We start from the raw sequence: 22,701 nt of genomic DNA on the forward strand, positions 1-22,701 counted from the left end.
GCTCAAGCAATGTACAACTGCTAAAGGTGCCCCATGAGAATCTAAGACTGCTGAACATGAATGGAAGAAAGCCTGGGAAGAGCTGCCGCAAGCAAAGATTCAACAGTGGATTGAGTGGATTCCACATCATATTCAAGAGGTTATATGCTTGGAAGGGGGTAATGAGTATAGAGAGGGTGGTTATAAGGCGCCTTGTGTATGGAAGGGTCAATGGCTTAAGGGAAAGCTCTCTCAATGGCAGGATCTTGGGGTGGATTCTTGGGCAGCTGGTCTAGAGACTTTGGAAGCTGCTGAAGCTCTAGCTGCTCTATATAATTTGGGTAGAGAGGATCCTTGGGAGGATTTGGAACAGGATTCAGATGAGAGTAACTAGTCAATTTCAGGGGTACTTTGAGTTTCCTAGCAAATTTGGTGGGGTAGTAGGTATTTGTAAAACAGTATTGTCTGTATAAGCTTTCCGGGAACTTTTGTTCCACACCTCCGTAGTAAGGACTTAAATCAATTCCCCGCAACATGTATGGGCCATCGTGTGCATGGCAAATAGTCGCATTCAAAGCTGAGACAGGCCAGGAACGGTTGCAGATATCATACGGCTCTCTCTCCCCACTGGTCGTTGGAAAGAGTGGTCTCCTTGCTAAACTATGCACATGTTACCTCGACCCGGCTTTGCCAGGTGCAAGAGCAGAGAGAAATGACCTATTCACCTCCGTACAGGGAAACCCTCGGCAATCTTGCTGCTCGGTGCCAACATTCATGTAACTAGCATCCTTAACTAGCTCCAGGCTCCGGGGCCCAATCCAACCCCTGGTGGTCCCCCCGATACTCGTGTGCTCGACTCTTGGTATGGAGAAAGTCGCGTCAATAATGTCTCCATCAAAACGTTGATGATGTTTGTTTCGGTCTGCCGATTTCGTCCCAAGGCTAGGCGTGCCGCTGAACTTACGTACGCCCCGGACCTGCTTCCGGAAAATTGCAGGGATATGCGGAGAAGTTATGGAGCAAGGTTGGCAAAATCCTCGATGGGAAAAAACAAAACTAAAAAAAAAAAAAAAAAAAAAAAAGGAGAAGAAGGGCCTGACAAAGTTGATTCGTGAGGGAGGAAAATATAGCCAATCAAAAAGAACCGGCCGCTTGTCACTAAAGAAAAAAATGTAGTCCTGCTACCGTCTGTTTCGAGGAAGGCTACCAGACTCGACGCATCTTCTGCACCAAAATTTAACATCGCGCGAAAAGAAGATCGCAATTCTCCGTTTTCCGCATTGTCATTCCAACCCCCGCGGAATAGAGCCCCATTTGTAGGTTTACCGACTGCCCCATCGGTGATCCTCTGTGGCTCTGCGCGCAGAAACTGAGATGTTTGAGCCAGGGTTGATCAGAACCCCCCCCCTTAATGCGGATACAGGGTATTTATTAGTCAGTAAGCAGCGAAGCAGCAATCCCTCTTTTTATGGGTAAATACAGATGGAATTCGCTCGTAGTAAACTTCCCAGTTCCTGGGATGTGTGGACGACGACGAAGTCGTCTCTTCAATAATTTACGAAAGAATCTCATTTATGGGGTGGTGGGCAGATAGAGATACAAAGAGAGCGAGATGACCGTCCCTTTTCCGTCTCGCCGCATATACCGGATCTCATGTCTGATTATCACGCCCTGCCTCGTTGCCATCATTGGCATGGGCATTTTTGGGCTCTGGTTTGGCATGAACTCGGACGGTGATAACGTCCATCCTCTCCTCACTCAACTCATCCCTGCGGGCCACTGTACTTGCAAGGCATCGACAACATTCAATTGCACGAGCTGTGTAGACCCGATCACCCCAACCACATTCGAAACAGCATCTCCGTCGCTGTCGCCATCGCCTCCAGCCTGGACTTTCGTGTATGGTCGTGATGATCGAAATGTGGGCCTCACCAGGTCGCAGTGTCAGTCGTCCTTTCCGGGGCTATTCGAGGATGTCCACCGTGCTGTGCGCTTTTGGGCTTCTCGAGATGGTATCCAAAAGGAGTCTTTGGATGGGATCAAGTTACGAGGTGGCATGGCGAGGGCGATGATATTCAACGGAAATCTTTATGTCATCGAAACGCGGGCCGCCCAAGAAGACCATCGACGGAAGATTTTGGGGGTCCTGAGCTCAATTCACCGGGCTCTGCAGGATAACGTACCTGACATTGAGTTTATCTTCTCGATCGAGGACAGAGTCGACGACGTCTCTGGTACTGGTCAGCCCCTCTGGGTGCTTGGGAGGAAAGCTAGCGAAGAGTCTGTATGGCTGATACCCGACTTTGGATTTTGGGCTTGGGGTAATCCGTCAAGCAACATCGGTCCTTATGATCAGGTGGTAGAGACCATCGAAAGGATCGATTCGGAGGATCGGATGCCGTGGTCTTCAAAGACCCAGAAACTGCTTTGGAGAGGGAAACTTAGCTTTTCGCCCAAATTGAGGCGAGGCTTGCTCGAAGCTGCGAGGAACAAGCCGTGGGGTGACGTGAAGGAGCTCGTCTGGAAAAAGAAGGATAATTTCATCAGTATGCAAAACCATTGCAAGTACATGTTTGTCGCACACGTTGAAGGTACGGATGGTGTCTTCCACTACTGTTTCTGAAGAGTTTGTTGGCGATGATGCCGGAATGCTAACCGAATGCATGTGTCTCTCAAGGCCGCGCTTTCTCATCCTCTCTCAAATACCGACAGGCGTGCCGATCAGTCATTGTCGCACACAAATTGCAGTACATCCAGCACCACCACTATCTGCTCCAGTCCGATGGTCCGCATCAGAATTTTGTCGAAGTTGAGCGCGACTTTTCAGACCTCTCCGAAAAGATGAGCGAGCTCTTAGCGAATCCAGAGATGGCCAGAAAGATCGCCGACAACAGTGTCAAGACTTTCCGACAGCGGTACCTCACACGCGCCGCCGAAGCATGTTATTGGCGGGAATTGTGGGAAGGCTGGGCAAGCGCTTCAAGAGGAAATCCGATGCCAGACGAGTTGCCAGATGAACGTGGTTTGAGATATGAATCCTTCCTTCTCTTGGAGAGTAGCGATATGATGGCCTTTTCGTACAAGCCTTGAGCGGAAAAAGCCTTGGAATGTCGGGCAATAGGACTTCTTTTGCAGGGGGCAGGGAAATGCGCTAGCGAAAGAAATCGATTCTAGCCTACTCTCTCCGTCTCCCCGGACAGAGTGGCTGTTCCCCCTTGGCAAGTGAACATCGTCCTTTCTTGATATAGTGAACAACCAGCTCCCCGTTGACGGTAAATTCGCATGCCCGCGGTGAATCCACCCCGGGGGGGGCGAAGCGACAGGCATGTCTATCCGCGGGAGTTGAAACCACGCCTCTCCATGTGCTAGACGGGCTCTTGTGGTTTGATGGCGAAGATCAGACCACAGGTACATTTATGAGACGATGTAAGGGAACTGGCCGTTTCAAAATAGCCAGCGGAACATTATGTCGAACGGGAGATGGAAAAGAAAAGCCAATGACGATATAATCATTGCATTAGAAGGATTAAAACAGGCTGGCTATGAACTATGTCATCCGCAAATTCATCCAACGACCATAGATGCAGATAACTCCAGGTTAATTCAAGATACATGTGATCATTCTCCAGAAGGTGTGTAGGTCAGAACCAGGGCATGCATGCCGGTGGCTGTCAGACTCGAGACGGCAAGGGATCTAAAAAGTTTCCCTAAAAATAACCAAAGGGTTGTGACTTTAATATCAACTGCTCATTTTGCCATCATACTCCCGTTATCTCAGCCTGCCCAAGAAGTCAATGGAGGTCAGCAACGGCACCAGCTCGGGACTCTAGAAGAAACCTTGCGGCCGTAGCTCCAGAGAGGATGGACCTAATAAGGCTTAACAGGCCAGAAGACCACACGTTGATGGGCGCTTTGGCCCGTCGAATTTCGCTCGTCGCGGTGAGCCGAGGCTCGGGCGTTCGGCGGAAAAGCCCGGAGTTGGCGCCAGGTTGAGCGCTAGCCAACTCCGGTAAGGCGCCGACTGGGGGGACGGTGGCTTATGTCAGCATGGCGGGTGCGGATGGGCTGAAAATGGCGGCCTTGTGACAGCGCCGGCGAAGGGGACGGGCGGAGGGATGGTGGACGGAGAAAAAGCATATGAAAGCAAGGCTCCGAGATTAATTAGTTAATCGTTTTGCGAGTCCTGTCGAGGAATGAAGTCTAGTTGAGTGAAGACAGAGAGCTTCGTGACAGCACTGTCCGATGCCACCTTCGCGGGCCGTGTCTTAGTCAGATCTCCATCGAGCCGAGGAAGTGCCTTGGATCGCCTTTTATCAATCTCCTCCTGATCCGGTCCACTGCAGCTCTTCTTTAGTTAGGCCGAAATCCTTCTCTTCTCTCTCTCTTTTCTTCCCGCTCACTACCTTTTTTTCCCCTCTCTTCCTGATCGCACGCCATTTCCCCCCTGCTTTCTCATTTCCATATCCCTCTTCGCCTCCTCTCATTGGGATGTTCCCGGCTGCTGCTCGAGGCCGTCTCGTTGCTCTTGGACGTGCTTCCCTCCCTCGCCCCGCTCGGACACCTGTGAGTTCATTTGTCCCATGAGCTCGCATATATCGATCGCGACTCACGGGAGTCGCTCGACCAAGTGAACCTCCGTAATCTGACTCCTTATATTTAGGTTATCACAATGGCAGCTCGTCGCGCCAACTCGTCCGTCCCCGCAGGTACGATGTTCTCCGCTTCTCCGGATCTGCCCGCAAACGAACAACCAGCATACTAACATCTTGTAATTTTTTTTCCTCCCCTTCAACGACAGGATACACCGAAGATCTCTCTAAAGGACGCATGCTCCGATTTGAAGACTCCCTTCCACAATTACCCGTTCCAACCCTCGAAGAGACCGGCAAAAAATATTTAAAATCTCTCCACCCACTTCTCAGCGCTGAAGAATTCAAGCGCTCGCAGAAGGCAGTCGAGGCATTTGTTAAACCCGGGGGCGAGGGTGAGACTCTTCAGAAGAGACTGCTCGCAAAAGCTGCCGATCCCAAGGTGCAAAACTGGCTGTACGATTGGTGGAACCACGCTGCGTACCTCGGCTATCGGGATCCCGTTGTGCCATACGTTAGCTATTTCTACTCTTACCGCGATGACCGAAACAGGAGAGATCCTGCAAAGCGTGCGGCTGCCATCACCACGTCCGTTTTAGAGTTCAAGAAGCAGGTTGATGATGGCTCCCTGGAGCCAGAGTACCTCCGCAAGGAGCCAATGGCCATGAGCTCATACGAGTACATGTTCAATTGCTGCCGTATCCCTGCCGAGGGTGCGGACTACCCCCAAAAATACCCTGCTCAGGGCAACGAGCATATCGTGGTTATGCGCAAGAACCAGATTTTCAAGGTGCAGACCCATTTGAACGGAGAGCAACTCAACACCTCAGAACTCCAGCAACAGTTCGAGAAGATTCTTAAGAACGCCGAGAGAGTACCCGCTGTAGGCGCTTTGACTTCAGAGAACCGCGATTTCTGGACGGCTGCCCGCAAGAAGCTTCTTGCTGCTGACCCAGCAAATGCTGACGCTCTTAAGACCATCGAGAGCGCTTCTTTCGTCGTCTGCCTCGACGACACAGCCCCAGTCACTTTGGAAGAGCGTGCGCACGTTTATTGGCATGGTGATGGTGCCAACCGCTGGTTTGACAAGCCATTGACTTTTATCGTCAACGACAACGGTACCGCTGGTTTCCTCGGCGAACACAGCATGATGGATGGCACCCCAACTCATCGACTCAACGACTACGTGAACAATCTCATCTTCAACAACCGCCTCGACTACTCCAACCCTTCTGTCCGCTCCAATCTTCCCGAGCCCCAGCCCGTCAACTTCAACCTCGACTCCGCCGTCCTCGAAGACATCACCACTGCCCAGAAGGACTTCGCCAGTGTGATCGGCAAGCACGAACTCCGAGTTCAAGCCTTCCAAGCCTACGGCAAGGGCCTGATCAAGAAGTTCAAGTGCAGCCCAGACGCATACGTACAGATGCTCATTCAGCTCGCCTACTTCAAGATGTACGGCAAGAACCGACCTACCTACGAATCCGCCTCCACGCGTAAGTTCAAGCAGGGCCGCACCGAGACCACTCGCACCGTCTCCGACGAGAGCGTCGCCTTCTGCAAAGCTCATTGCGACCCCGCCGTGCCCCGTGAAGAGACAGCAAAACTCTTCCGTGCCGCTTTGGCTGCGCACACGAAGTACATCGCTGATGCGAGTATCGGCAAGGGCGTCGATAGACATCTCTTCGGCCTGAAGCAGCTGATCCAGAAGGGCGAAAAGGTTCCCGCGTTGTACGAGGACCCGGCCTATGGATACAGCGGATCGTGGTACCTGAGTACGAGTCAGCTAAGCTCTGAGTACTTTAACGGCTATGGATGGAGTCAGGTTATCGATGACGGATTTGGTATTGCGTATATGATCAATGAAAACAGGTGAGTCTAGTCCTCGAAACCCCCACCCCATTTTTCTTTTTCCTCTTTTCTTTCTTTTTTTTTTTTTTTTTTTTTTAGTTCTTTGGCCGGGGAGCATTCTTTGTGCTAATATAATCCGTCAAAATAGTTTACAATTCAACATCGTTTGCAAGAAACTCGGCGCCGACCGGATGAGTTTCTACCTCAACGAGGCGGCATGCGAAGTTCGCGATCTCCTCATGCCCGACCTGCTCGCTCAACAGGAGAAGGCCAAGCTGTAAAAGCTACAATGAAGATTCAAAAAAGCAAAGCGGGCTGTGCGAAAGGGACGAAGGAGCAGTGGCCTACTCCTTGCTATATAGTTACGTCGGCATGCAAGCCCGATTTTAGATATACATTTGTTACTGTGTATTAGAGATATACTACGATTTTCTCTTTCCTTTTTCTCCTTTTCGTTCTATCCCCGTCTTCGTTTCATTTAGAGCAATTTCATTGGAGATGTAGATAAGCCGAATAGGATTTTGAATTAAATCCCTTCAAGCTTGGAATCGAGCTGGTTCTCTGGCTGTTTCTCTTCTGGGCAGTCTAATAACAGTATGTTTGTACAGTACATGGAATACATAATAACCTTCATCCCTAGTGAAAGTGGACAAGATCTAGGGAGCTCATATTTTGAGAGCCCCGTGTCTAAGCACCTCTCCACCCCCTTTAAATCTTCTACAGCAGAACGATATCCTAGGACCTGTGGTCATGCCTATCCTGAGCAGAGCGAACCGTGTGTCTGCCGGGAACTCTAGAAGGATGCTTCGCCCGGTAGATACTTGAGATATTTCTGCCGTCATAGCGTTAAAGCGCGACTTGCAGCAAATCATCATGGATGAGTGGGTGGAGCCATATGTTAGGGGAATAATGAAAATCACGCCCGTCTGCTGTTTAATAAGGAGCCCTGGTCGTTTCTGTTTCATTCCTTTCCGATTTCTCTGGAGCTTGGCTGAGAGGCTAGAGGCGGTTCACTCTCCGATACACTTGGCGTAGCCGGGACTGATTCAGCGGATGTGGACGACGTCAAGTTCGAGGGTGCAACTGGCATGTGTGGAGGCGATGCGGTCAATTCGCTGACTTGTCGTTCTACGGAGTAGAAACAGAGAGGTTAGCAGATTGGTTCGGGAGTGGCTTGGGGTTGGGATCTGCGGGGTCTTACCTAGTTCCCTGATTCTCAGACGCAGCATTTGATTCTCCCGCGTCAAGTTTGCTGTTTCTGCTTGGTAAAACGCACTCTCGTCGCGGCTGCATCGTCGTCCAGCTCCATCGCCTCCCAGGGCAACCCACTCTGGGCCCGTGAGGCTAAAATCCGGTTGAAATCCCGGCGGGTTTGGCACCGATGATGCGGTGGTGTTGGTGGAATCCCGTCTTGACGAGTGACTCGCATGATGGTGAAGTGACGATCTTCGACGGTGATGGTGCGGAATCGGCTGTGGGAGTGGTGGGACCGACGAAAATGATATGGATCGCTCTGACGTGGGAGTCGAGTCTTCAACGGCGGTCGACCCGCTACCAGAGTTCTGCTGTTGCTGCATCTGTTGCATCTGCTGGAGCTGAGCTTGCTGGTTACGGATCATCAGAAGAAGGCGGTTCTACGTAGGTCATCATTATCAGCTGTATTCTAACGACACATGGCTATATCATGGATGGATAATTGATGTGGGTATAATTCACTTACCACTTGGGCCTCCTGCTCCTGCTCGAGCTCTTGATGAATCTGTCCCAGCGAAGGAGTTCGATGGTGATGATGAGGATCGCCAGTAGCAACCATAGGGCTTCCCAGGTTCATCGGGCTATGAGTCAACGAGTCTCTGAGCGAGGACCTATGGTCGCTACTTGATAGTTCGCCCGGGCCGGGTATGGTGGGATCATTGAGGTTCAAATTCATGGCAACGGCTGAACGACGGCGCTCTGCAGCTCTGTTTGCTTGTGGTGATCTTGTTGAAGAGCGGTGGGAGAGATCCGCGGCATTCATAGTCGCGGCAGCTTGAAGAGACACGGATGACGAGCGGGGAGGTGGCGATTGGGAACCGCTATCCTCAGAGGAAGACTGCATGGTTCGAGTTTGGAAGGGAGATAAAGACGTGGAGCGAGATGGTGGGAGAGAATTGAGGTCCGGGGGCATCGCTGTTACAGGTGGCAATGCTGGAGTGAAGCAGAGCGGAAGTGATATTGGATGCGGTGATAGCTGACTGACCCGTCGGGGGGGGGAAATGTGTGTTAATAGTAAGAGAGGAGCAATCATGCCATCACCGGGCACGGCAACGCTAACATGACATAAGCCGTTGCATCACCGGACCGTCGGCGCGATGGCCCGTGCTCAAGCTAGTAACCTAGTTTGGACTAGTTTGATTCCGCGGTCACGTGGAATGGCTGACCCTATCCAAGCCCTGAGCCCTAATACCCGAATACGAACAGCGGCTGCTTCTGCGTCTTATTTGAAGCTCGCTCAAGCACTGCTACTTTTTGGAGATTGTGGAATAATTCTCGACATCAAGTATGGAGGGACTCAAGTGTTTGGACAAAAGGTCGAGGGGTGGGATCGGCAGGGGAGCCACCGCCTCTCAAGCGGCCCGTGCAGGCGGCCTTGGCCCAAGAAAACCACCTGGGTGATTGCATCATGGAGGTTGACTACGGACAACCGGATGGATTGGTGGAGTCGGGTATCCCTGTTGAATGCTGAAACGTGTGATTCAAGAGGATTCTTGCATGTTCACGACAGGGCCATTGGACGTATGGGAGCTTAACTTGATCCAAAGACACGAAATTATCCCTTGCACATGTTCTTTTGAGATCAGCACAACTGTTTCCAAGGCTTACTTTCATAACCAGGCTGCCTTCGGAAGATGTCAAACTGCAGATTTTCAGATCCAAGGATTAGGTATTTCAATTACGACACGGAGGAGAATAGTCCAGTGTCGTCTACACGGCGTGGACGCGGATATAAAATACTTGTTACATGCGGCTTGGTGTAGTCTGGGATAATACCCATCTGATTGCATCTGCGACAATGTCAGGTTGAGCGATGTGGACGTTGTGGCCACAATCAGGAACAAGAACCAGTCTGCATTTCGACGATAATCGAGTTTGCTCCTCGGCCAGCTCCTTGGCCCAGTCATCCCATCGGCTGAGGAGATCTCGGAATGCTTTTCTCTCCTCTTCGGTTCCATTTCCCGCCTCTACACCCCTATCATATATTCGCTGGTACTCACTTGCTGTATTGCAGCGAATAATACACACTGGCCGACTGCCCATGACGCGCCTCTCAAGTTGGTTTTTCTCTGCTAATGTCTGGCAGACTTGCACGTAACCGTCAGCCTCCTCCTGCGCCGCTACAGCTGAGCGCGACAATTCCTCAGCTCGGGCCCGCCATTCCTCGCGGGAGAGTTTGGACGAATCTCTCAGGCCTGTCACGGTGGCAAAGTTGAGATCGCCCAGCAACGACAAGATATTACGATCTGGAATCTCGAAGAATAGATACTGCCTCTCGGTCGAAGCCTCCGCCAGAACCATCCCGACGACATGCTCATCGTGAAGATGCAAGAATTCGCGCGCAACGATGGCGCCGTACGAGTGGGCTAGCAGGATGTACGGAGGACCCAGCTTCACGGCTTCCAAGGCCATCGAAAGCTCCTTCGCTGCTGTTTCTGCGCTGATGGGACTGGTGCCTCTTTCGCTGTTACCCAGACCGCTGCGGTCATAGAGTAGGATGCGGGCATGCGGAGATACCAATCGCTTAAGCGCTGGATAAGATGACGTGGAGTCCCCGGCTCCAGTGAATGTAAGTATGACAGGCTCCGCTGGTTGGCGAGGAGGCCCCGAAACGGACAGGAATAGGCTGTGAGTGCCAACGGAGACAAGAGAAGATTTGGCTGGGCAGTTTTCCCAGGAATTCTTCTGGGTATCTTGGTCGGTGTGTGGCACCATGATGATGTTGATTATCCACAACTGCGGGGTTTTCTTTGTTGACCAGTTGGTGGTGTTCGGTCCACTTAACGAATTGATTTTCTCTTCCTGCGATCGATGCGATCGCGGGGAAAGCAGCTGACCCGGATTAGGATGTGTTCCAGGGTTTCTACACATCCCTGTCCTGCACTTCATCCTTCAAAGGGGCGTGCACGAATCGGAATGGACTGATGCATTCAGGATGTACGGAGTACGGAGTAGATATATAAAAATTAAGATCTACAAAATCTCACAGTGCGCCACCATGGCAACCAAACATTGGCTATTGTCGCCTTGAGAAAGAATCCGCCTTATCTGCAATTCGCTTTCGCGTGGATTTGATACCTCTAGCTCATTCTTGAAAAACTGGGGCCGTGAACGCAGACTCGCGAGGCATATCAGGCTAGCGTAGTGGCATTGGAGCCATCAACATTGGACAAGCTTCGGCGTCGTTTGTACTCTGTACTACATGCTAGTGTTCTCTGCAACAGTGTGACAGGTAACCAGCAACTTCCAAACAAAAAGTCTGACTGTCTGAGCCGGGACGAGCATTTGCTAGAATCCAACTTGAACGGGCTAATGCCTTTCTCCTGCTCACTCCCGGTTTATTCAGAGGATCCATGAAAGGAAATACCCTTGTGACATAGCACCCCCCCTATTACCAGGGGTCCCCTAGGCCTGAAAGAGTCTCTCATCGCAAGGATCCCTTTCGAAAGCTCAGCTCCCATGACTCCCTCTTTGGCAGACACAATCACTTCCGAGATCTCTCTCCTGTCGAATGGATACTCGGAGAGCTCAAGGGGAAAAATAAAAGAGGAGACACTGTCAGAAAAGAAGGGCTATCCGTGCATTTCAATTCTGCACGCGGTCCAGGAAGAATCATTTAGCCCTTTGAGATCAAGATTAGTCATTGTCACAGTATCATTTGTTGCAGGGGAGCTCTGGGCAAAGACTGGGAGTTTGGGGACCCGAAGGCTGATTTCGCTCCTTTTGGAATTTGATGAGACACATTCTAAGGAATCGTAACCTGGAGGGATGAGGTTAGAATTCTTTAGGATTTGCTCTAGTTATCTTGAAGCGTGGAAAGGGGCGTGGAAAGGGGCTCGATCGCGGGGGCCTAGCCTCGGGCATTTAAACCACCGAGTACGATTCCATGATCCTGGGGGGGAGGGGGAATAGAGTGTACGGATCATATAATCGACCACAGGATGAAAGGCCATAAACGCCCTGTTGGAGATGGTGGGAGCCGGAGAGTTGATCAGGCGTTACGTTGAGAGGGATCTGGCGAGTATTTAGCTGTGTCGTCTGCCAAGATCGTCAAACTTGCCCCTCATGGCTGTGCAAAAACCACGCCAACTCTCGCACTCTCGAACGGCCCAAAAATAGGATTGGTGAGAATGAGCTGAGGAGCGTGATGAAGACGCTTCCATGCTTTCGCAGAGCAACTATTAGTTCGCCCCGGGGGTACGAGAAGAGAAGAATGTTGCATGCATTGAAACAGGGCATGCTAGACTTTTCACCAAGCGAGCGACAGCAAGCTCGCCGAGCTGCAACCTGCGGGCTCGAAACGATGGATCCTCGGGCCCTACGGTGGAGTTCCCCTCGGACTCTCCAAGAGTCACCCTCAAGCCTTCGATCAGGGTCAACCGGAGATGGTCGCGCCCCTTTTGTGCGCTGGCACCGCCATGGTGTCAACTAGCGATCACCGGTGGATTCACCAGTCACTAGTCTCCCCGTTTCGATGGGTTTGGCTGCAGCTAAGTCGGTCTAGACTTGAGCTATCACTTCAATTGTTTTCGCGCCGTTGAATGCAAAAGGAGAGAATTCCACGCCATATTGGCGAACTCGACCAGACCGCAAGGACGTTTTTTCGAGCCGCGAATTGCCTGGTTTCACTTTGCGGGAGACCGCGTGCATGTTTGACGCAAGAGATTGAGTAGGGCACTTCCCCGTCCATGGACTGGTAGAAGATTCGATTGTTTCTGATGACACGGACCTGCCGAGGACGAAACTCTCTGCATGATCGTGCTCGCATTATGCCCGGTTTCGTGGGTGGGCCACTCACAGCTTGTCGCAAGACAGCCGATCATAAGGCCAACAGGAAGATCCAGAAACCCCGAGTGTGACAGCCAAGTACCCAGTCACGCCAGAGCCATTTGACGAGTTATATAGGTAGTCAACCCTGTCCTTCGCGATACTTGTTGCTTCGCGTGCTCCTTCGACCTTTTTCTGGCCGGAGGAGCATTGTTACTGCCAGCTTCATTTTCCGGAGTGCCGATCTCTCCTCTCTGGAAGTTTGTGCGCATCATCAATCCGCACCTGTCTCTCGGATCTCCGTTGTTGGCATACCAATTGCAATCACGCATCATTGATGAAAACTTGGAGGTCAAGAACATCTGGTGACGGAGTACTCCATACATGCGACCCGAGTCCGCTCAGCGTTACGTCCACGATACTCGCCTCTCTGTGGACGATAACACGCGGCAGTCAACAATTCCCAGTTTATTATTGTATTGCAGCAAATCTCGACTCCACCCGACCGATAATTCCTTTTCCTTGAAGCTTCTAGTTTGCGTCATCCAATCCATCATCACAATTTTGTTGGTACCCGAAATTGCCCTTCTCACATTTCTAGTGGTCTTAATGAAAACACTTACTGACTGTTGCCATGTTTCCGGAAGAGCTTAAGATCCGTAACCTCTCCCAACTGCTGCGCCATTGAGATAGCTAAAAGCCAGAAGCAAGCCCAATTGCTCAGAAGAAATTATGTGTGGCTAAGCCAGCCTCATGGATGCGCAACAACAACCACCTACGACGGGGCCTCGGGCACGTCCGAAGCTCCCGCCAATTCAAACATCTGTCAACAGGCGGACGTCAATGCGTCCGAAGCCACCGCCCCCAGAATTGGTTACCGGCTCAACATCCGCAGACAGAGTCCCTCTGAAAGCACCCAAACCAGAGACCTCAAAATCGTCACTCAGAAGCCTTATCAACAAAACTAAATCTATTCGGCATAATAGCCCGAAAAGCGCTAGTTCCCAGTCTCTGATTGTGGATTCAAAGCCGTTTACCAATGTCAGTCCAATGTGCGAGGATCAGGTTACGCCGACCAGCACAAAACAATCCTCCAAGATAACTAAGTCTTATAGCGAATCGACAGTTCCATCTCTAGCCAACGGTTCTCTCAATTCAACCCCAAAGCTTTCCAAATCAGTCAAAGAACGGAAAGATCGGGCAATTACTAACTGGAAGCCCCCACCGTTGTTCAAGGCTTACCCTCAAGCCATTAAACATGCGGTTTTGTCTGCACCAAATATGTCAGCCGAGGCGATTTTGCGAATCCAAGAGCTACTAAACCAAGAAAGCCGAGAAAATAGTTCTACGATCGACTCAAAGGGGAGAAAGGATCATAAACACGTCATGAAAGCCACTGACACTATTCACAAAATTGAGTGGTCTCGCAAGATATACATGCTGGTCACCAGTGGTTATCTACTTCAGTACAGTGCTGACGGTAGTTTCGATCGGTTGCCTGAACTGGTTCTGGAACTCGGGGAGAATTCTGTCGCATTTGCTAGCGATGCTCTTCCAGGGAAGCATTGGGTGCTCCAAATTTCGCATACTTTCGACGAGAATGGTACGACGGCTGTAGACAATAAGAGAGGCTTCTTGTCTCGGCTCCGACTCTCTGATTCGCCAAAGATGACACAGTCACTTTTACTAGTGTTGGACAATGCAAATGAATTGGCGGCCTGGCTGATCACGATGCGCCGTGAGATCGAGGGCTTACGCGGGCAGGAGTATGTTCCTGAGACCCCCATGGTTGATGAAACACCTCAACCTCTTCATCGGTATCGAAGCATGGCATCGATGCGAAAGCCCGCAACAAAGGATCGTCGACGAGCAAGCGATCAAAATAAGAATAGTATTGCCAATAGGTCATTAGTATCAGTATCTTCGTCTACACTCTCCCCATCGACGCTATCGCGGCTCGATGGCCTTGCCGTCGTACAAGCAAATCGTCGATCTATGGCTCGGTCAATCGAAGCTCCCTCTCCTTCGACAGCAACCACAGGCAGTGATTTCGATCGCCTAAAAGATAACTGCCGGTTATCATATGCTTCCATTGGTACCAGGACCATCTCTAGCTCCTGTGGCTCGTCCCCCCCGTCTTCCTCAGCTGGTCCTAAGTATGCAATGACCAAAAGCTCATTTGGATCCCCTGAAGGTTTTCGAAGTGAGCCAAATGGCCCGCTTTTGGATACGTGTTCGCGACCAATATCCACAGTTCGAGGACCGTCCTGTCTTCGGCCAGAGAGCGGCACTCTTGGGCAGCCAAGGCCGGAATACGTTTCGCCCCAAGTTGTGAGGCCGGTTTTAATGTCTACACCCAATTTTAGTGTTCCGGTATTCAGCAAACGATATTCTTCCGCGGTAAATGTGCGATCATCCCAGCCTCGCTCAATCACTCCTGTTCCCAATGTAACACCCGCTGCTGCTGTAGCGCAACTATCGTGTTATGATTCGGAAACATCAATTGATTCGAGCCCTGAGGGTCTGGCGCCAATCGAACAAGGAGCGAGGACAAAAATGTATCCTCACATCGCTCGTGATGGTGTCAGACCATCAAGTGTAAGAAGTCGACATTCAGCCATCGGTACTTCAGATGCTATGAGCCGACAAGCCAACCAATTGAAGACACACCAGCTCCCACCACGGAGATATTCGACATCCGAACACAGTGTTGACATGTATTCCCCTGTATCTGGAGGCTTTCTTGTGCCACCAGCTATCAACAAAGAGAGTGAGAAAACGGTTCAGGAAACGCCACAATATCGCTGGCCTCTATTGACGGGGACAGAATCCACCGCGTGCGCGCGACACCCACGCGGGGACGGCACAACGTCCCTACGGCGACCATTAAGCTTGCAAGCCAAGACTCCACGCGTATTACCATCAGAACATCCTCCTATGACCTTGATACCACAGAGCACACAAAATCCAAAACGTTTGGCAATCTCAAATTTGTCAACAGCGGCTAGATATCCTCCCATACCACCACCACAAAGCTTCCAGACGCAAGCCTCCAGAGCTGTAGCCATCTCGAATGTCCCAAAGCCACTTAGGTACTACCCACCACCTCCGCCGTCACGAAGCTCCCACGTATCCAACCTTTCCCCCAAACGCAGCTTGCCGCAAATGGCCTTCGGGCCGCCTCCGGCGCCACCACCAAACTGTCCTCTCCCTGAGATCCCGCCTGCCTCTGGCCCTCGAAGAACCCCTTCTTGGACTTCTCCAACTGCTGCGATGAAACGGACACACATTCCTGTCCCTCAGACACACGTGAATGGTGACCAACGAGTACTGGCCAGAGCTTCACCCGGGCCTTATCGTGCATCCGTACCGGCAATTAATGCAAGCGGCCTGACCGATATGCGTGCAACAAAGAAGTCGGGTATTTTGCAAGCTTGCTAGATACTTAGAACCGTGCAATTGAATCAATCCGCCTAGGAAAATAGGCTGTGTACGATCCTTTACACAGTTTTTTCCCTTTTCGACGAAAGATTATTTTTCTCATTTTTTAATTTCGCGCATATACCCCAAATAATTCTCAACTTAATAAACAAAGCGCCGTGATCACTGTTTTATTTTTCGCATTTTGGGTTTTGCCTCCACTTCCCTGGCAGGGAACTCTTTTCTTTTTATATTTTCATTCTAATATATATTTGTGCACCTGTTTCGAGAGGTTTCACATACTTTTTGACGGTGTTATGCTATTATATGCTCTCTCATAATGTCTAGATATGCAACGGCAGGCTCTCCTGGTTGATGACTCTACGGAGGACGCGAGTCCATTTCTCCAAGTCCAAAATCTTATCCATGCTCCTCTCGTTCTTTTCGAATTCATTTTTTTTATTTTCAGTGAATACATGTACTACCTATGTATATATATATATGCATGCTTTTGATGGGTATAACGATAAAAGCAGGGCGAGAGATAATTCTAATGTAGATATAATTAATAATATATACTCTATATACTCATATGAATTCTCTGAGTCCGTGGGGTATTTACTAGGGCTTTTCTTTGATAAATGCAATAAACATGGTCACAATATTTTATTTAATGATTACTTACTTTCTATTCCCATGGACATGGAAGCATATTCATACAACCCAGTAGAAACACTTAAGATCAAACCCTTTTTGAAGGAAGAAATCGGTATCTCCGATAAAGAAGACAATAGAAAGGAGGTATCAAAAGAGGCTAGTCGGTAATGAAAAAAGAACGATAATTTTAATCAAGATGGCATGGTTTTCTATCTATTCTTCATCCGCATCTTCAACGCTAGCGGTCAATCCACGTTTCGTGGCTTCTCCGGTGTTAGCTTGGGGCTGAGCTCCAGTGGATGTCGCTGTTGAGCTTTTGGGTTGGGAGGGTCGCTCAGGAGGTGTTATCGTATTGTCGGTCATTGCCTTGGGCTTCTTCTTTTTCTTTTTGGTCTGGGTGCTTGTTAGCTAAATTATGCCCCTTCCAAGCCATGGTTGTCACGGTTGGGTGGAGAGCGAATGAGAAAGGATTTGAACATACCTCCTGCCATCCCCACACTGGCCTAAAGCTATCAAAGAATCCGACATCCTCGAACAGATTGGGGTACAACCAAAGACCCGGTGGCACAACGAAAAACGTAACGCAGAATAGTATCAAGCGGAAGATCGACATCGCGAAGAACAACCCCAACAAGCCCATCATTGCGATACTCAAATACCACACGCCCTGTCTCAACATCATGGGCCATAGTGGGAACATGACCACTGCCATAATGGCGATGAGAACGCCCGCAGCCATAGCTTTCTGCTTCCACTGTGGTCCCTCGTAGAGCCATGCGTAGTGCATCATTGGGTCGGTGTCTTGGTGCTGCTCTATACGCACGTTCCACTGTCCTTTGACTCGTTTTTGCTTGGGACGGTTCGGTTGCTCGATTTTGGAAACACGGAGTGCGAGAAGGGACATGGGCAGGAGTTTGAAAGTGTTTTCGGCAGAAGCGCGATCGGTTACCGGTGGGAGTAGAGAGTTGGGTTTTGATGCCGCTTTGGTGTAGGCAGGAGATTCCAGTGCTCGAATTGCTCGTTTTACTATAAATTCACAAGTCAGTAATTCTGGCTGGTTTTGAAAGGTTTTTCGTAGCATGTACCCTTAAATAATTCTCTTCTCCGACCATCCAAGATGCATGTTCTCGTCTTAAGGTTTTGTGATCTGAGGAAATTGGCAACGGCAAGTGCCTTCGGGTCCGCTGGAACTCCTGATTTCACAGGTATTTGTCTCTGATGCTGATGGGCATGATTGTGGTCACAGCAACCCTCATGTTGGTGGTCGTCTTGGCCATGCTCATGCTCATGGTCATGGCTGTGGTTGTGGTTGTGGTCGTGGTTTTCTCCTGACTGTTGCTGCTTTTGCATCTGGTGTTGATGCATGGCCTGAGCTCTCAAATGGTTGATGTATTGTTCCGGAGTCATACCACGCTTTGCAGCCTCTTGAGTGAGTTGTTGTCGTTGCATGTTCGCGAACTCTTCTGGTGTCATTCCACGTTTCGCGGCTTCGGCGGCCATCTGCTGTTGCATGGCCGCGAGCTGCTGCGGCGATGGCTGAGGGGCAGCCATGTTGAAATCGGAAGTCAATCAGTACCAGGAAGTAACCAGCGGGATCAGAAAAATACCGCGCTAATTAGGGCTCCCAGAAGTTGATCGAGCTCGTCTGGCGGTGGTTGTTATATATGTGTTGACTTTCATTCATGATCGCCCAAAGTGGCCAGATCTAAGATTCCAAAAGGGGAAAGGCGGGGATGTGCGCCGAGGCCGCCGTGTGCGTGGTGGCAAGCTTCCAACGATCGACGGCATTGGGCTTGTGCCTGGTAGAGAACCATAAGAGCAGCGAGAACTCCTTTTTGTGGATGGTGAATGCCTTATGCAAGTGAGATTGTGTTTTCAACTGCAACGCAATTCAATGCCGATTCCAATCTCCGGCTTGTTTGAACTCCGGCTTTCCCCGCCTCCATGAGAGCTTTCGTTCCCGGCAACAGCTCTCTCCTACAGCCGCCTTGGGGAACAGTTCAGCTGGTATGTCAGGATATCGTTCTCAATCGAGGTGGTTCCCTACTAATTTGTTTCTTGGTGTAGTCCCAGCGAGATGTTTCAATACAGATCCCAATCAATCTTGTAACTCAGCCTGCCGTTTCTCTTTCAGCAGCGTGCTTTGGAAAGAAGGTCTATGATGAAGAGGCAGCAAAGCAATGCATTTCGAATCTTCTCTCCGTGGGATACCGACGATTGTATGTTGATCTATATTGGTCCCGTGAGAGAAAGAAATGGAGTCTGTGCCCAGTAACAACACCCTTGATCCCACTTGGAGCAACCGTTCCCAGGAGGCTCCCATTCCTCGGGCTGAAACTACTTGGATTCAACCGGAAAACTGGTTCTCCAACTGTGGGTGGACATCTCAATACTCGACAATCGCGCAATACCACTAGGCCTTCCGATACAAACCCCGCTGAAGATTCCACCGTTGATCAGACTGAAGTACCTACCAGAAAAGGACCTTCCGGAACAGTTTTGTTTGAATTGGGGCCTTATTCATGTTCCGCAAATGTTGACCTAACCGGCTTACTAAATGTTGTGGCCGATTATTTCAAAAGCACAGAAGATACTTTGAATGCACATTTGACCTATATTATCTTTGACCTTCATGCCGCATCTCGTCCTGATACCCCTCACGGTTCAGCACCGACTCCAAAGGGAAGGGACCTTCCATCTCTCTCAGACTCCTTAGGCACTACCGCAAACAATGCGTTGGGAATGTATATATATACGCCCTTGGAGCTCGATTCCGAAAGAAGAGACTTGAACAGGTCCTGGTATTCTGTGGCTCCGCGAATGGGTCCCGTTCCAGAGTACTTTAATATAATCGGAAAGGCTAACTCACGTTACGAAACACCGGATGGATGGCCAAATGAAGGGTATGTGGAGCTATCCAAGGCGCAAAGACTTGTGATGGGATGGGGAAAGGTAGATCTGCAAATGAATGCATACGATTTCAAGAACGATAATATGATAGTCTTCTCGCCCGGCTCGCTCACGTCTTTTGTCACCGTGGCTAAAGATAACAACGACAATATCGTTGGCAAATGCTTATACAACCCTAATACCACCGATATTTCTGATGTCCAAACATGGGCCACGGCTGAGGTTCCAGAAGCAAACTCTACCGCGCAGCTATCTCACTTCTCCAACCAGATGGTCTCGTGTGGTATATCACCACTAGTTAACCATACACTCCTCAATGTCACTGCTGACCAAGACATTGGACCTTATCGAAATGTGTCACTCTCCTCTATCTGGTCTTGGGCAGATGGAGAACCCAAAGATTCAATAAACGCTGGGGCGATCGATGAAAACCGCTGCTCTGTGATGGACCTTTCGCTTTCTGGCCATTGGCGCTCGAGTGGTTGTTCAGATCGACTCTACGCTGCATGTCGCATAAGGAATTCTCCGTTCGACTGGACACTGTCGAGAGAGCCTGAACCCTATACGCTGGCCGGCGACACCTGTCCTGAGGGCTCCAGCTTTGATGTTCCCCGCACGGCGTTGGAAAACACGTACCTCTACAAGCATGTCCTCCAGCAATCGAAGGATCTCATTGACCCGTCATCTGAGGAGACGGAGAAAACAAGTATATGGCTGGATTTCAACTCCTTTGATGTCCCGGATTGTTGGGTTTCGGGTGGACCCAAAGCCCAATGCCCATATGAGGTCGATGAAAGCGCCATTCAGCGACGCAATATTTTGGTTCCTAGCATCGCTGCTATTATCATCCTGATTATAACGGCGTTGACTCTCTTTGTCAAGTGCAATGCAAACCGGATGAATTCAAGGAGAAGAAGAGTAATTGCTGGATGGGAGTACGAAGGTGTACCGTCATGAGTGTCTGGTCAGATAATACTCTGGTGTACGGTGCGAGCTCGAATTGTAGATAGTCCATAGGTTCATCTGCGTGTATACTCTTGGGTAATATAGTTTTGCCGTGTATATATTTGGCTATTGCCGAGATATCGAAATGGTAATATCTCCGCGAGGCAGCCCATCTTGAGGCTTGTTCTAGGAAGACGTTGCAGGAATGAAAGTGTATCTAACCAAATTGATAATTTATAGTACAGGTGTTCTATATAGGTCGATCTCTATACTACCTCTCTTTAAAAGGAAATGAGTAGAGAAGTTGTTGTAACCGCTGTCATAAAATTGTAAGTATGCATTGTTATGACAACACATCTAACATCTCCTCAACACGACCAAATTTTTCTCGAATCTTGCCCCTAGACTTGCCTCTCTCCACCTCCGCGCGGTCAATCGCTTCCCAATCTTTCCAGCTTGTTGGCCGGAGGCCAAGCTCCTCTACATCACCGCGTACGCCCTCCCAGCCAAGTCCAGTGCTCCCTCCCTCATCAGAGTTCAAGAACGCCGGGGCACCGCTAGAAGCCGAAACATGATGCGCCCAATCCGCCGCGATCGCATCGCCAGTGGCGAATGCATCTGTCATCGTTGAGGCAATGACACCGGTAGGGCCACGCTTCACCCAGCCAGCGCAATACAGCCCGGGGAGGTGACTTGGCACGGCCTCCGGAGCGGACGAGGGTGGATTAGCTTTCACGTCGCTGGAGGAGTCATAATCAATGATTCTTCCTTGTCCATCGTTGGGGATTATCCCACGTGAAGCGTTGAACGGGATCTGAAGGTCTTCAAAGCCTTCGAGAGGGACGGATTGATATCCTATGCTTCGGAAGCAGACGCTAGCGGGGATGTCAACCTGCATTGCTTTGCCGTCATCGCCAAGGAGAGGAGTGGCTCGTGATGATGGAGAGAAGGGGTCTGAGGGGTCAAGTTGGTTGCGAGTAAATTTTATGTATGATAGGTCACTAGATTGATTCTTTGGTGAGGTGTGAAAGGAGTGGGGAGAGAGTAGAAAATCGAGAGACCCAGTTCTGTTTGCTGTTGAAGGATCTGTGGATGAGCTTTTGGCGAGGAGTTCGGTTATGCGTTTTTGGGCTCGGGGCAGCCTTTTGATTGCTGATACCGGCGGGAAGAGATATTCGGGAATGGGCTCGAAGAATACGGAGGGTAACTGTAATAGCTCGCGGATTTCTTTGATTGTGAACGCACCCTGCATGTTGTTGTCAGTTATCAGCCCACGGCTAACCTGATGTCGAATGATGGATAAATACCTGCATTGGCCCTCTTCGTCCAACCACCCTGACTCTTTTAATCTTGCTCCGGGACAATTCCTCCAGGGCATACTCTGCCATATCCGTCTTCCGCAAAATATCGACGTCCGTCAACAAAACTCTAGCAACATCCATAGCTACGTTTCCTTGCCCAATTACAACTGCCTCTTCACCGCTTGCTAGACCTGGTTTAAGGTCTCGGTACTCTGGGAGGCCATTGTACCAGCCAACAAACGCTCTAGCAGAGTATATTCCACGAATGTCTCGTTCTCCGGGTATTCCTAATTCCCTATCCTTCGAGGCACCGTAAGAAAAGAGGATGGCATCGTAATGTGGCTTTAGGGACCGAAGGGGGAGAGCGGCGCCCAGCTCGACATTTCCAATAAAATTGAAACGGGAAGAGTTAGCTACTTCGGTGAATTTATCTTGACAATTCTACGGGCATAAAATCAGCAACTGCACTGAGAATTAGGATACAAGGGTATGAATTACTTTCACCTCCGGATGGTCTGGCGCAACGCCATATCGGACCAGTCCAAAGGGAACAGGCAAATGCTCGTACATATCGACGAAAGCATTATCAACCTTCCCCATCAGCCTATATGCAGCATAGAACCCCGCAGGTCCGGAGCCGATAACTGCAACACGGAACGGACGAGACGAATGAGTAACGTCACTGCTGTACTTCCGTCGACATGTTGAATTGATCACGGCGCGCTCATAACCCTCAATCGCTTTGCTGATCTGAAGCGAGCACCGAATGCACACATTTCCTATTCGAGGCAACATTCTTGATAGAACTCGTCGTAGGCACACGGGACGCAGCCGGAGTTCGTCGCATCTGGGTCTTGATGAATTTGTCAGGGGCGGCGATAAGCCATATGAGTCCGGTTGCCCTGCCAACAATCGGCGCGCGAATTATTTAGAGTGACTAGGCATCACAGTTGCCAGCCAGGAGAACTCGAAAGACGATATTACCCTCGACTCTTGCCCACTTCGTCAAGCAACCAATCCTCATTCCA

At 50.2% G+C, this 22,701-nt stretch overlaps 8 protein-coding genes across 8 annotated transcripts; 4 read left to right on the forward strand and 4 right to left on the reverse strand.

The window, feature by feature from the left end:
* Positions 1-1,560: 1,560 nt before the first annotated feature.
* On the forward strand, positions 1,561-3,069 carry D8B26_000354 (uncharacterized protein; the record flags this gene model as incomplete). Its single annotated transcript, XM_003067471.2, has 2 exons — positions 1,561-2,570; positions 2,657-3,069. Exons 1-2 carry the CDS (start codon positions 1,592-1,594, stop codon positions 3,067-3,069), a joined length of 1,392 nt encoding a protein of 463 aa, XP_003067517.2. The 5' UTR covers positions 1,561-1,591.
* Positions 3,070-4,330: 1,261 nt separating this feature from the next.
* On the forward strand, positions 4,331-6,700 carry CAT2 (Carnitine O-acetyltransferase mitochondrial; the record flags this gene model as incomplete). Its single annotated transcript, XM_003067470.2, has 4 exons — positions 4,331-4,542; positions 4,640-4,685; positions 4,778-6,440; positions 6,568-6,700. Exons 1-4 carry the CDS (start codon positions 4,468-4,470, stop codon positions 6,698-6,700), a joined length of 1,917 nt encoding a protein of 638 aa, XP_003067516.1. The 5' UTR covers positions 4,331-4,467.
* Positions 6,701-6,947: 247 nt separating this feature from the next.
* Positions 6,948-8,705, reverse strand: D8B26_000356 (uncharacterized protein). Its single transcript, XM_003067469.2, has 3 exons — positions 8,140-8,705; positions 7,621-8,053; positions 6,948-7,547 (listed from the first exon to the last, which is right to left on the reverse strand). The coding sequence occupies exons 1-3, from the start codon at positions 8,584-8,586 to the stop codon at positions 7,381-7,383; spliced, it is 1,047 nt and encodes a 348-aa protein (XP_003067515.1). The 5' UTR covers positions 8,587-8,705; the 3' UTR covers positions 6,948-7,380.
* A 711-nt stretch (positions 8,706-9,416) lies between these two features.
* Positions 9,417-10,388, reverse strand: D8B26_000357 (uncharacterized protein; the record flags this gene model as incomplete). Its single annotated transcript, XM_003067468.2, has 1 exon — positions 9,417-10,388. The coding sequence occupies one exon, from the start codon at positions 10,386-10,388 to the stop codon at positions 9,417-9,419; it is 972 nt and encodes a 323-aa protein (XP_003067514.2).
* Positions 10,389-12,637: 2,249 nt separating this feature from the next.
* On the forward strand, positions 12,638-16,348 carry D8B26_000358 (uncharacterized protein). The gene is made up of 2 exons (XM_066123202.1): positions 12,638-13,006; positions 13,096-16,348. Exon 2 carries the CDS (start codon positions 13,194-13,196, stop codon positions 15,879-15,881), a length of 2,688 nt encoding a protein of 895 aa, XP_065979276.1. The 5' UTR covers positions 12,638-13,006; positions 13,096-13,193; the 3' UTR covers positions 15,882-16,348.
* Positions 16,349-16,511: 163 nt separating this feature from the next.
* Positions 16,512-18,167, reverse strand: SEC62 (Translocation protein S62). Its single transcript, XM_003067466.2, has 3 exons — positions 17,603-18,167; positions 16,999-17,543; positions 16,512-16,910 (listed from the first exon to the last, which is right to left on the reverse strand). The coding sequence occupies exons 1-3, from the start codon at positions 18,066-18,068 to the stop codon at positions 16,731-16,733; spliced, it is 1,191 nt and encodes a 396-aa protein (XP_003067512.2). The 5' UTR covers positions 18,069-18,167; the 3' UTR covers positions 16,512-16,730.
* Positions 18,168-18,461: 294 nt separating this feature from the next.
* Positions 18,462-20,536, forward strand: D8B26_000360 (uncharacterized protein; the record flags this gene model as incomplete). The annotated part of the gene is made up of 2 exons (XM_003067465.2): positions 18,462-18,524; positions 18,585-20,536. 2 exons carry the CDS (start codon positions 18,462-18,464, stop codon positions 20,382-20,384), a joined length of 1,863 nt encoding a protein of 620 aa, XP_003067511.2. The 3' UTR covers positions 20,385-20,536.
* Positions 20,537-20,693: 157 nt separating this feature from the next.
* ARH1 (NADPH-adrenodoxin reductase) lies at positions 20,694-22,498 on the reverse strand. The gene is made up of 3 exons (XM_003067464.2): positions 22,172-22,498; positions 21,680-22,114; positions 20,694-21,618 (listed from the first exon to the last, which is right to left on the reverse strand). Exons 1-3 carry the CDS (start codon positions 22,466-22,468, stop codon positions 20,716-20,718), a joined length of 1,635 nt encoding a protein of 544 aa, XP_003067510.2. The 5' UTR covers positions 22,469-22,498; the 3' UTR covers positions 20,694-20,715.
* Positions 22,499-22,701: the final 203 nt, after the last annotated feature.

Source organism: Coccidioides posadasii, chromosome 1, assembly GCF_018416015.2.
Source record: "Coccidioides posadasii str. Silveira chromosome 1, complete sequence".
Taxonomy (NCBI): domain Eukaryota; kingdom Fungi; phylum Ascomycota; class Eurotiomycetes; order Onygenales; family Onygenaceae; genus Coccidioides; species Coccidioides posadasii.

Excerpts from the sequence above, each read along its gene's own strand:
- D8B26_000356 (XM_003067469.2), bottom strand. The coding sequence starts at position 8,586 with ATGCCCCCGGACCTCAATTCTCTCCCACCATCTCGCTCCACGTCTTTA. Across the intron at positions 8,054-8,139 it reads AGGAGCAGGAGGCCCAAGTG|AACCGCCTTCTTCTGATGAT; the intron begins GTAAGTGAATTA and ends TGACCTACGTAG. Across the intron at positions 7,548-7,620 it reads TCTGAGAATCAGGGAACTAG|AACGACAAGTCAGCGAATTG; the intron begins GTAAGACCCCGC and ends TCTACTCCGTAG.
- ARH1 (XM_003067464.2), bottom strand. The coding sequence starts at position 22,468 with ATGTTGCCTCGAATAGGAAATGTGTGCATTCGGTGCTCGCTTCAGATC. Across the intron at positions 22,115-22,171 it reads CAGACCATCCGGAGGTGAAA|AATTGTCAAGATAAATTCAC; the intron begins GTAATTCATACC and ends TTATGCCCGTAG. Across the intron at positions 21,619-21,679 it reads GACGAAGAGGGCCAATGCAG|GGTGCGTTCACAATCAAAGA; the intron begins GTATTTATCCAT and ends AACAACATGCAG.
- D8B26_000358 (XM_066123202.1), top strand. The coding sequence starts at position 13,194 with ATGGATGCGCAACAACAACCACCTACGACGGGGCCTCGGGCACGTCCG.
- SEC62 (XM_003067466.2), bottom strand. The coding sequence starts at position 18,068 with ATGGCTGCCCCTCAGCCATCGCCGCAGCAGCTCGCGGCCATGCAACAG. Across the intron at positions 17,544-17,602 it reads GAGAAGAGAATTATTTAAGG|TAAAACGAGCAATTCGAGCA; the intron begins GTACATGCTACG and ends GTGAATTTATAG. Across the intron at positions 16,911-16,998 it reads CAGTGTGGGGATGGCAGGAG|ACCAAAAAGAAAAAGAAGAA; the intron begins GTATGTTCAAAT and ends ACAAGCACCCAG.